We start from the raw sequence: 12,441 nt of genomic DNA on the forward strand, positions 1-12,441 counted from the left end.
TAACGGGTTGTCCCTAAAATGCACGCCATGTTGAGAACGGTCATATCCTGCTGGAACACTACGTTGTTACAGTACAGTCTTATGAGATTCTTTCCCACGATTAAAGGATTATATCCTTAGATTGATATTGGTTTTCAATGTTAACACAAACACTTTACTTCCTTTTATATAGTTGGACGAGAACGTAGAGTTTGGCTTTGCATAGTATAGTAGATAACATTGTGCTACAGAAATTCATTCTTCTTCAAAGTCGACGTTCTTCTCAATTTTTCTTTTCGAAAGCTGCCTTACTGTCAATAGCTGCGATCTGCAAAATATGTAAAAGTAAAGAAAGGATTTGACATTTTCTGAATGTCGTTTTTGTTTTTGCACAATTTCCTGTTTTGCATGTATGTGTATAGTAGAGTCAAAACGACTTGAAGGACGGTGCATTTGCGTAAGCGGTTGCACTCGAAGAGGTGAGCTGGAACGTAGCGGTTATAATCTAGTGAGGACCCCTGCTACCGCCGTTCATTGCTGCAGGTCGCGATGGTCCCATCTCGATTCAAGCTGCTATCGCCTTCGAGCAGTCAACTGCACAGCGTTCGAGCAATTTCGACGTCAGATTCTTTCTAGGGTTAGTTAGCGTCCGATGCGTAGTATGCAAGTAACACGGCGAAAACGTACAATAGCCTCTACGAATGAACGTCGAACAGGGCCATCTAGACTGATCACCCGCAAGAATTATAGAATGAATGTCCCTAAAGTAGATCCAGTCAGTCGGGGCGAAGAAAAGCATAACTTGAAGAATATCTTGGCAGTTTCATTTCAAAACTGTGCGCTTTCAATCAGTTATTTGTGTCAAGAGTAAAGATCAGAGGTTATTTATCTCTTCACCGGTCAATTATGTTGGACTGCGTACATTGGCAAAACAGGAAGAACACTATGCACTCGGGTCAATGAGCACTTAGAGGGGCTCCTAAAATCAAAGCCATCGACCGCCTTAGGTGCTCATCGCAGACATTTTATTGACGACATACATTTCAATATAGCACTCACGATCTGGTGCCGTACCAGGACTTTCGCGTGTTTTGAAGTACGGGATCAGATCAAAGCATTGTTGTTAATTACTATTAGCGGCGCAACTCTAACCGGTGGTGCGCTAACATCGCAGGTTTACGGCCATCAAGGTGACGTTATTCTGGTCTGTAGTCTGTTTGCTAGGTCATTCCCTGTGGTTGTGACAAGGCACCCGAGGGGATACATTACATGTGTCTTTGATTTTCCAGGTTCCAAAGAAGGCGACAATGCCGAAGCGTAAACCAGAATAAAGATCAATAACAATCTTAATTCTTAGCTGAAACTAATACACGAAGAGTAAGGAATTTCTAGTTGAGAGAAGAAAAGTAGCATTGAGTTTTCTTCTCGTATACACTTATCAGTCTGGGTTCATGGTCCATCTGGCTTCTGGATTTTTAAAGGTGGTTAACGAAGAAAAACCGAACCAGTCGGAAGTATTGGTCTGTATCTAAGGATGAAAATGGAAAATTTGGTGGAGACGATGGAATTAGCGCAGAAATGCTGAAATATCTTCCTTCGTCTGGGATTTGTGAGATGACAAAGATCATCCGTTCAATACAGATTGAGGGAGAAGTACCTTACTCGTGGAGAAACAGTATCATAATTCTTCTCCGCAAGAAGTCATCCGTCACGGGCCCTAAGAACTATCGAGTAATTTCTTTGCTTCGTGTTTTGTAAAAGATTTTGAAGCGGATTATCCTGTGTCGACTTATTAAACAGAAAAAGAAGCAAGAGCAGAAAAACAACGGGCGACGAGCAAACTGGCTTTCATGCCGATTTTCGATTGATCAGGTGTTCATTGAAATCTGGCGAAGATATTCGAAGCCAATGCAATTGGTCTTTCCTGACCTTAAAGCCGATTTTGACTCTCTTCATCGAAGCCATCTTCTCAAAACGCTTCGCGCCGACAGAGTAGCAGGAAAGTTCGTTTGTATACCTGATGGCATGAATCAGCGAACAACTGCTGCAGTCCGAACGGACGCTGTAGGAGAAAGGTCAGTGGTAGCACCCTTCCCTTCCAACTTTGTCATCGGTGAAATCATGCGAAAAGCAGTCGATCATTGTCCTGCCGACATCGTTTTAGCGCCATCAGGGTTTCGAGTGCGCTGACGATGTCGTTATATTCCCGGAAAGCAGTACGAAACTTTAACATGTTCTCAACTTTGTATCGAAGCTAGCCTATGGAGCCTATGGACTACGTCTACATTCTGATAAATGCAAGCAGTGGGTCTTTGTGTCTTTGTTTTTGTCTTGAAGGGGAATCAAGGTGGATGAACAACCGATCGAACTCGTCAATGAGTATTATTACCTGGGCTGTATGCTGAACAACAACGCAGGAGCAAGAAAGGTACTCAACAAAGATGCGATAAGATCTTCCTATCTTCTTTTAAATTTTCAACTTACTCTTTGTAGTCAACCCCCATCGACCACGAAGTCATGCTGTTAGTTTAGCTATCTGTTATTTGTTCCACCACGATGTACGGAGCAGAGACTTGGGCAGCACCGTCTACGGCAATGGAGATTTAACGGAAAGGAAGCTGCTTGATTGTGTACTACTTTTTAAGCAGAACCAGGATTGTTATTGATCTTTATTCTGGCTAACGTTTCGGCGTCGTCGCCTTCTTCAGAGCCTGGAAAAATCAAAGACACGTGTAATCTACTCTCTCAAGCGCCTCGTCATCCCACAAGAAGCTGCTTGGCTGTTTTTGGCCTAGCGTATCCAACAATCAACATCTTTAACAAGAAGAGCTCTTGAACTTGGGTAATTAAACCTTTATATATACTAACTAAATAACTACAAATATAAGGCACGAAGAAAGTTGAAGCTATACGTACAGGGTCAGCGATCTGAGGAAGAACTAATACAATAACGTGAATGATTGCTTCAAAGCGGTTGAACTAAGATTATTGTGAGTGATTTAAAGGATAAATGTAACTAAGCGAGAATAAACGATGTACATAATGTGAAAAATATACGAATATAGAGAAAACAAATCAAACACGTGAATACGCGCACTTTAGCCGACAAGACCAGCGAAGTCGAAGAAGATTGAGGTCGTAAAAGTTGCTGTATAACCGATTTGCTCAACTCGCATCAAACACACGAAAGAATCCATCTTATGCATTTGAAAAACGTTGCACCTGCTTCCTTCCGAGCGATGATTCCTATCAGCACTAAACACGTGTTATAGAATCCCAATGAATCACGTAGCAAATTTGCAGCCTAAAATTATTAGCAACACTAGTTCTATTTTATAAGAGTACGACGAACTTTTTCGTCAAAAACCGTTTTAGCTTCTTTGATCACATGTTGAGAAGATCAGCAAACTGCCTTGTTCAACGTGTTCTGAGGAATCTGTCGGGTTAAGCTGGAAAAGACTACCTGGGCGAAAACGGAAGGTTTGAACTGAGGTGGTGAAAAAGAACTTACGGACACGGCGTGGCGTAGGCAGTTCAGGCAAGACGTCAGGTTCCGCAGGAGATGGAATAGCGACGAAATGATTAATTTTGTGCAAGTTCTTGCTCAAGATCGAGAAGGTTGGGTAGAGCTATGTTCAGAGACCTAGGCGAAATTGGTGGGGGGAATCGCTTCAGGCGATGATATTAGTCCGCCGATTAAGTCATGTAAGTAAGTCAACATGTGATATTATAAATATTATACTTGTTTGCTTATTACAGGATTAAGTCTGAAAACACAAATAGGATTCCATTGTATTCTGCAGAGATAGGAGTGAAAAACTACGAAGAACAAAAAGAAAGTTATGACGAGCTTGTCGCGCTCTATGCAGAGGGATCAGTTCGCGTCTTCACCAAAAACGATTCATTTCTCCCGACTGTGCTTTTTGCAATATGATGTTGAAGATAATGTCATTTAGTTTCCTTTGTTGTATTTTCTATAGTCGTCCACAGACAGGAAGGAAGTTTGCGATGGCTGTGCATCGTTGAAAAGTGTACCCTGCAAGCACTGTGAGTAGAAGGAACAACCATGTGTGGGAGGCCGATCGATACTTTCATTCCGCAACGTCATTACTGACTAAATTTCCAAATGTTGCCGAGAAGTTGATGAAAGCAGTAAGTAATGACGTTTAAAGGTACAGCTCAGAGAATTTTTTTTCTTTTCTAGTTTGTTTTTCTACTACCGGAACATTCACATGCCCCAAAGGTTCACTGTGCCTACTCGTTTGTAGCATAAAATCACTGTGGCACCTTCATAGTCATCCTCCAAAAGCGATTTCTTGCAAAATTCACCACTATTTTTTGGAACAAGTGAGATCAAAGGTGTTTAGTTCCGCAAACTCTTCCCTTCCTAAGCTCATTCCGCACATTTTCTAAGCGTTTCGCATATCATGCTACTCATCTTTTGTCGTGTAAATCTTGAGCTCTGCCCAATCTTCTCGATCATGAACAAGAACGTGCGCAAAATTGATCCATTCGTCGCTATTCCATATCCTGCGGAACCTTACGTCTTGCCTGAACTGCCTATCCATGCTGAGTGCTTAACTTGGCAGACTCCTCAGAAACCGTTGAACAAGGCGGTCTGCTAGTCTTCTCAACATGTGACCAAAGAAGCGAAAACGGTTTTTGACAGGAAACCATCCAGTAATGTTCGCCGAGCTCCGACTTCACTTCTCTTCGGTTTTTGGCGTTCGAGGTCAGCTGACCTCAAATGGTTTAACACATATCGACAGAGTTTCTGCAGTCTATTAACACCAGTACCATGGACGGTCCCTAGAGTGCTTGAAATCTCTCTCGTAGATTGAGAGGGATCTGCTTTCATAACACGTCGCAGCTCCTTCAAGTTGAGTTCAGATGGGGATACGGACCTCAATTCATCTTCGAGAGTGTAGATCCCTTGTCTGAATCGACTATACCAACTCATGATGATGCGGTAGTTTGGAGCACTTTCATTTTAAAATTCCATTAGTTTGATCTCCACTGCCTAAATGCTCGAATGGTCATCGCATAACCACCAAAATATGATTTTGAAGGAGTACGGAGAAGATATAATCGCCGCAGTGTACATTAAGAGATAGTGGATAGCAAAAAAAAAATCGTTTCTTAAGCCTCAACCTGAAAAACCTCAAAAACACAGAATTTGGTTTTCTTGGAAAGGCTAACTCTTTCATCAGAAAAATCATTTTTTTCAAGCACCTATCTTTATAAGTATCCGCCTGGAAACAACCACGTTCTAACCCCCAATTTTCTCTCGGAAATGGGTCTTCTCCGAGCGTACCGAAAAGACACCCTCATTTCAACTGTGATACTTAAGCGATAAGAGACCTAAGGCTATTTTGAATGTCTTGATCGATGGCAGGTGTCTTTATTTCGCGGAGTTTTGCATTTTCTTTCTTAATTGCCTTGATATTTTATTGTTCTCTAGTAGCGAGAACCTAATGATTATAGAATAGCCAAATCAAAACCCTTCGAAGAAACTGAATCGAACATTCGGAAGAAGGCTGAGTTGCGCTGAGATTGCAAGAAAGAAGTAGATAGGAATCCATAGACGCGTTGTTATATATGTTAAGTGAGTGCTGTTGTGCTCTTGGAGGATTGGTAGCAAATGGTCATTCAGCAGTTTTTGATGAACGGTGGAGTCCATATTTCTGCTGACAAAAACAACTATTACCTTCACGTGCGTAGAGGAGTCTCTTAATCATCACTGATTGATCTCCAAAGCTCTTGCGCAGAAGATGCCTTGGCTTCTTACGCATCAGCAAATACACCTTTTTCATAGATGGGGAATTGTGTTAAGGAAAGAACAAAGTGTTTGAGTAGCATTGAAGACCTTTCTTCTGCGTATCATCCTTGCTTCATTCGTGGAATTTGAGGCTGCTTGTGTGATCGGTCGTATCCCTTTCACTTACGAGTTCTGGACGTGCGGGAGGTTCTTTCAGTTCATGTATACTTATGTCGTGCACAAAATTGTTGACTACTTTTGGATTGCAACTCAACTGTTCCACAGATTCTTCTTATTCTTGTTCCCAATTCTTGTTTTTTGTTCTGATTGTTCAGTCCAGTTCCTTCAGATGCCTTGAGTCTTTCACGCAATCACTGAGCGCTCGTTTATGAATCTTTCATTATCCCACCACGGCAGTCTCAGAAAACTAAAGTATTTCTTTCGTTTATTCTCTGTCTGGTCGGCTATCTAAAGTGTTGATCCTGTAGGAAATTAGCAGCTACTTCTAAATTAATAACTATACGAACAATTTCAAGCGAAGTATGCGCTCTAATTTATTTTTCAGTGGTACTTAGCTTTCTTTCTTTTGAAGATGAAATCGAAAACAAGAAAAATTAACTCATTCATCCTTATAAACGGAGAACGGTTGCAAAATTCAGCCCTACATTCTAGGCACGTTGTAAATTATATTTCTAATTTTTAGAATAAAAGTTTTGCCTGAGTACCATAGATGGTAAGAGCGGCTCGAGGCATGACACAAGACGAACGTAAGAAAAAAGGATGATGTTGCAACGTGACAAATTTTGCTGAGATTTCCGCAATATTTCATGTAGTTGTTGTGAAAATGACATTGTAGATGTCAAAAGTGTTGCTATTTTGACAATTTAATGGCATTTCATAATCACTTCTGCTATTTGGTTTATTTTTTTTTACAAGGAACGAAAACCAGCATGAACCGAGGACAACTAACAAAAGGATTCTCGTCTGGAGATTCGTCGCTGTTAAAGGCATAACATCACGGATCTGGGGTAGTACGGGTTTCAGTTCGGTTATGCCTATACGGAGTGGTAGATTGTGGGGAAGAGGGTGATTCTTTCCATTTCTTCCTGATTGCCGTAAAAACGGCCCGGAAGATGCGGTGCGTGCACAAGACTGGCGCGCTCCAATACAACTCTTCGTAGACAGCAGTACCCCGGGACGCTCGAAGCCGCACATTCCGGGGCGTTTTTTACGGCAAATAGGAAGGAATGGACGGAATCACCCTCCTCTCCACAATCTGTGACCCCGTATAGGTATGACCCACTTGAAATCCGTACCACTCCAGATTCGTGGGGTGACGCCTTTAACGACTGCACAAGAATGTCGGCAAATTAGAAGTAACTCCTGTTTTAGTTGACAGAGCATTTTCCGCACAGAAAAAAATGAATAGAAATATTAATTGACATCAGATAGCAACTTATACAATTCACATAACATAGCGGAATTTGTTTAAAGGCAGCATAACGCGAAATTGACGTAATATGGAAAACCCAGGGAGAACATAGAGTTCGGATTGTAGATTACGGAAACGAGTGCGGCTCTGCTCATTCTTTCGTAATCGTCGTAAAAGACGACGTAGAAGTCGACGTTCTTACCTACGAAATCAATCGCAACGCACTGCCCTTGTGCACGTGCCGCATCCACGACCGAGTGGTCAAAGATCAATGAGGTCCCCTCCCTAGCCTATTCAAGTAAAATCAATTAATAAGTTGCTGAGGGGACCAGAGCTTGTATGAGGGAACGCGTTCTAACATTCTCATAGCAACAAACACCGTTCCCACGTCATATTTTGTAATTTGTAGTTTGTAAAATTCTTTTTGTTCGTAAGATTCTCTGACTCAAACAAGGTGTACTCCATTTTTTATCTTTGCTTTCTGGTGCACCATTGGTGCATGTGAATAAATTACTAGAATAAAATAAATATTTCACGAAGATCAAGGGAAAATAAGACGAGCCACACTTGTTTCCGTCATCTAAAACTCGAACTCTACGTTCATCATGTCAATGCTGAGGAGATCTCAAGAGGGCATTTCTTTTTTGAAGATGATACTTGAGAAGTTCCAAGTAGTGGTCTTGTTTTCTCATTTTAGTGAGATCGATAGCCTCCGTTCACCTTTGTTCTCAAAATTGTTCTGCTACCAACTTTTCTTCAACGACTTCTCTATCCTTGTTTTCTTTTTTCTTTAATTGTCATACTCAGCGCTTGCAGAATACTCTTTGATACATCAGCAGAGTCATAGCTATCGATATCATCACTCATGGAAACTACTTTCTAAAGAACCTACCTTATTCCACCTAAAGATAGAAAGAACGCAACATTAAAGATTTCTTGAAAACAAATTTAATGAACCCTGTGCACTTGATAAAACAGAGTAGGTGGACAAGTCAGCTTTGGTGTACCAATGTCAGTGGAAGACGACTTTGAAAACTTACTATTCTCTTCCTCATCCTTCATATAGTAGGGTCAAAATGACGTGAAGCATGGTGCAGTTATGTAAGCAGAGGAGCGTAGCGGTTAGGATCGAGGGAGGACCTTTGTTAACACTCTCCTTCACTGCAGTTCGCGATGGTCCCACCTCGACTCCAACCGCTTTCTCCATCGCGCCGCTTCGAGCACTGCCGCTCACGCAACTGCATCGCATGCTTCTCTTCGTCTTGACCATTCTATATGTATTGCTTTTCAAGGGTAATAAGAGACTCGTCAGACGAATAAATCTTAAAGAAAGTGAACAATATTGCTTCGAAAACCTTTTCTGTGGTCGCAGCGTCGTTTTGTCTGAGGTAGTCAAATCAATGAAAAGAATGTGCAAAAGCACTAAATAGCACATCAAATCAAAACTTACACGAAAAAAAAGATGAGTAGCATGATATGCGAAACGCTAAAAAAAATGTGCGGAATCAGTTTAGAGAGGGAAGAGTTGGCGGAACTGAACAACTCTGATCTTACTTGTTCCAAAAAATAGTAGTGAATTTTGCAGGAAATCGCTTTTGGAGGATGACTGTGAAGGTGCCATAATGATTTTATGCTGAAAACGAATCGGTACAGATTTGCCGGTTTTTTTATCTGCATCGCACTTCGTAAGCTACCCTCTTTTTAATTGCCTAGATCTTAAATAGACAACCTTAAATGAGAAAATAAATAAATAAATAAATAAATAATTCACTTCATCGATTTGAGCTTATTTAATTGCTTCTTTTATACAATTGGTTACTTGAGGTTTTAAGGGAAGATTTATCCGGGGAAACAGACAGTGTTCTTTTTTTAAACGTGAGTACTGTCCTTAAATATTATTTGTATTAGTGAAAATTAAATGTATTTTTATTTATGATTTATGATATTATTCATTTATTAATAACGAATCGTTGTATTAACGCTCATTGCCTATTGTTCTTTTGACGTGACAGGAAGATGGAATAACCTTATTCGATGTTTTGATGCGTACGCTTCTACTCGAGCACATGAACACAAATGAAGGTCAATTTTCTATAAATCGCTTTAGGCTAGCCACTTGTTTATTTAGAAAGGCAACGCTTTTGGATCCTGTTCGTTGTTTCTTCGAAATATATAAATTTAAAGATTTATGGGATAGATTACCACAAGATTTATCCCAACTGATACAAATAGGAACACTGCTGAAGGACTTACCTTATGATTTTGATGCTTGTGTTAAATACATAATAGGCATAAAGGCCAGGTCTGTGTGATCCCAAACAAGCAAATCAAAGCTATGATGCTTGTAATCTACAATGCAATGATCTAAATTTGTTTTTCTAATGATGGCGCAGATTATGGAGGGATTTGGTAGAGCTATTGCTATGCTCACAGGGTATGTATAGGATTTCATTAGGCAACGCCAGCTCCAAACAAAAGAAGCACTGGCTCCTCTCATTTGCAGTAAGCTTTGCACAAATTTTTGGGGGCATGTGACATCCACAAACGAGCCTCTCTTAGTGTTCAAACGTTGTAGACCAATGTAAGCGCTTGCATCACTTTATGCTGTAAAGTGCTGCTTGTCGTAGAGCAGCCGTACCCCATTGATCCATTGTTCACTTGTTTGCTGTGTCATACCCATGCCGAATGCCTAAATCTTCACTTATTTCTCCAAGAATTTTCCATCCCTCCTATCTTTTGAGTAGCTTCATAATGTTACTGATCATATTGAAGATTGCTCCACCTACGCCTTGTTGTTCCTTTTTTTTTGGTAAAAGGGTATGATTTGATGAACGAACGCAAACAGTTATACATTTAGTCAGGATTAAATTCTGTTGATTGGTTGATGCGAATCAAAGGTAATGCAATCGCTTGGCTTTTTAGTAGGTAAGTGAATAGGGATGTTCTTTCCTTCCTTCACACAAATACTAGGTTATTTCTGCAACTAGATGTCGGTTATTTGTGCGAAATCGACACTTGTTACTGATTCGCGAATGCTACTCCAGAGACTGATAAAAAAAAGCTCTATGCATTTATGGCGAATGATGAAAATCTCGTTCACCTTCCTTAAGATTTATATGTCTGACGAGCCTCTTATTACCTTTGAAAAGCAATACATATAGAATGGTCAAGACGAAGTGATGCATGCGATGCAGTTGCGTGAGTGGCAGTGCTCGAAGCGGCGCGGTGGAGAAAGCGGTTGGAGTCGAGGTGGGACCATCGCGAACTGCAGTGAAGGAGAGTGTTAACAAAGGTCCTCCCTCGATCCTAACCGCTACGCTCCTCTGCTTACATAACTGCACCATGCTTCACGTCATTTTGACCCTACTATATGAAGGATGAGGAAGAGAATAGTAAGTTTTCAAAGTCGTCTTCCACTGACATTGGTACACCAAAGCTGACTTGTCCACCTACTCTGTTTTATCAAGTGCACAGGGTTCATTAAATTTGTTTTCAAGAAATCTTTAATGTTGCGTTCTTTCTATCTTTAGGTAGAATAAGGTAGGCTCTTTAGAGAGTAGTTTCCAAGAGTGACGATATCGATAGCTTTGACTATGCTGATGTATCAAAGAATATTCCGCAAAAGCTGAGTATGACATTTAAAGGAAAAGAAAACAAGGATAGAGAAGTCGTTGAAGAAAAGTCACTTACTTAGTTACTTAGATGGCCCGTCTTCCCTGGACGTGCGGACCCAGCATCTCTTCCACATGTTTCATTCCCTTGCCATTGTCGTTCAAGATATTCTCAAGTCTCATGAGTGACGTTGACGAGGTCCTTGAGCCGTATGCAGCTGAGCTCTCAGCTGGTCCATCCGTGTAGCGAACACGTCACCCCTCTCGTTGGCGGTCTCCTTCGAGGGTGCTTAGCATCTCTTGGGATCCACTCTAGCGTTCTTTTGGTCCATCTGTCCTCGATTCTTCTCATAATGTGACCGGCCCATCTATGCTTTGCTTTCGATACATATTCCGCTAGATCGCGAAGGCGGAACATTCCTCTTAAGCCGGAGCTGCGAAGACCGACTAGGTGTTGTGTGCGCTGGTTAAACTTCATAAAACATCTCTCAAGTGCTACGTGGGTAGTAAGTAGCTTCCTGGATGTGGCAGCGGTGTCTGCCCACGTCTCCGCTGCGTAACAGAGCGCTGAAAGAACTGTCGAGTCGAACAGATGGACACGAAGATCTTAGTTCGTCAGTTGGTCCGTAGCTTCCCTGACGGCTGCGAATGCTGCCCATGCTGCTCTCATTCTTCTATTCAGTTCTTCCTTCAAGTCGTTTTCCATGTTCATAGAACGTCCGAGGTATACGTATGACGAAGTTTCCACGATTTGGGAGCCTTCAACTTGTACTCCTTCGTCCTCGCAATAGACGTTCTTTACGAACTGTGTCTTCTTCCTGTTTATTCGCAGTCCTATTTCCTTCCCTTCTTCGTTCAATTCGTTGAGCATCGTTTCTGCTTCATTGGTACTGCTCGAAGAAAAACGATGTTGTCTGCAAAACGAAGGTTTGAGACGACTCTTCAATCAACATCCACGCCCCCTTCTTCCCATGAAAGAGATCTCATTATCCATTGTACCGCAGCAGTTAACAGCTTCGGCGATATAGTATCGCCTTGTCGTACCCCCTTCCAATGGGTATGTTGAGTGGGCGGTGGAAAAGCTGTATCTTAGCAGTGCATCGATCGTAGTAGTTGGCTAATGTCCTCATAAACGAAGCGTCCAAACCTTGATCGACCAGCGCTGACAGTATTGCATTCGTTTCTACGCTGTCGGAGGCTTTCTTATAGTCGACAAAGGTTAGAACGAGGGGCAGACGGTATTCCCGGCAAACCTCTATGACCCTCGACACAGTCTGGATGTGGTCCAAGCAGCCGAACCCCTGGAAGAATTCAACTTGTTCTTGAGGCTGGGCTTCATCCAGCGTCCTAGATATGCGCGTAAGGATGATCCTAGTGAATACTTTGCATAATACGCTCAACAAGCATATCGGACGGTAGTTCCGAAGGTCCTTTCGGTCACTTTTCTTATGGATAAGAACGGTTTGCGAGGTCTTCCACTGGTCTCGGATCCTTTCTTTCTGAAGGTAAGATGTCATGTGCGCTGCTAAGATTACATGAAGTGAATGGCAACCAGCCCGAAGAAAGTCTACTGATATAAAATTAGGTCCGGAGAGTGTGCCAGGTTTCATGCTCTTGATAACGACTCCGAAGAGAGAATCTTTGGTGGAGCTTCACCAGTG

General features: G+C 41.7%; 4 protein-coding genes across 5 annotated transcripts; 1 reads left to right on the plus strand and 3 right to left on the minus strand.

The window, feature by feature from the left end:
- Window positions 1-1,887: 1,887 nt before the first annotated feature.
- RB195_023788 (uncharacterized protein) lies at window positions 1,888-2,586 on the plus strand (the record flags this gene model as incomplete). 2 transcript variants are annotated; one of them, XM_064211335.1, is made up of 3 exons in its annotated part: window positions 1,888-2,054; window positions 2,317-2,407; window positions 2,512-2,586. In XM_064211335.1, the coding sequence occupies 3 exons, from the start codon at window positions 1,888-1,890 to the stop codon at window positions 2,584-2,586; spliced, it is 333 nt and encodes a 110-aa protein (XP_064067215.1). The 2 variants fall into 2 exon arrangements, with proteins under 2 accessions (XP_064067215.1, XP_064067216.1); XM_064211334.1 differs by lacking the exons at window positions 2,317-2,407; window positions 2,512-2,586 and having other exon boundaries at window positions 1,888-2,169.
- Window positions 2,587-4,609: 2,023 nt separating this feature from the next.
- RB195_023789 (uncharacterized protein) lies at window positions 4,610-4,939 on the minus strand (the record flags this gene model as incomplete). Its single annotated transcript, XM_064211336.1, has 1 exon — window positions 4,610-4,939. One exon carries the CDS (start codon window positions 4,937-4,939, stop codon window positions 4,610-4,612), a length of 330 nt encoding a protein of 109 aa, XP_064067217.1.
- A 6,448-nt stretch (window positions 4,940-11,387) lies between these two features.
- RB195_023790 (uncharacterized protein) lies at window positions 11,388-11,651 on the minus strand (the record flags this gene model as incomplete). The annotated part of the gene is made up of 1 exon (XM_064211337.1): window positions 11,388-11,651. One exon carries the CDS (start codon window positions 11,649-11,651, stop codon window positions 11,388-11,390), a length of 264 nt encoding a protein of 87 aa, XP_064067219.1.
- On the minus strand, window positions 11,388-12,297 carry RB195_023791 (uncharacterized protein; the record flags this gene model as incomplete). Its single annotated transcript, XM_064211338.1, has 2 exons — window positions 11,388-11,694; window positions 11,825-12,297. 2 exons carry the CDS (start codon window positions 12,295-12,297, stop codon window positions 11,388-11,390), a joined length of 780 nt encoding a protein of 259 aa, XP_064067218.1.
- Between the last annotated feature and the right edge of the window lie 144 nt (window positions 12,298-12,441).

Source organism: Necator americanus, chromosome X, assembly GCF_031761385.1.
Source record: "Necator americanus strain Aroian chromosome X, whole genome shotgun sequence".
Classification (NCBI taxonomy): domain Eukaryota; kingdom Metazoa; phylum Nematoda; class Chromadorea; order Rhabditida; family Ancylostomatidae; genus Necator; species Necator americanus.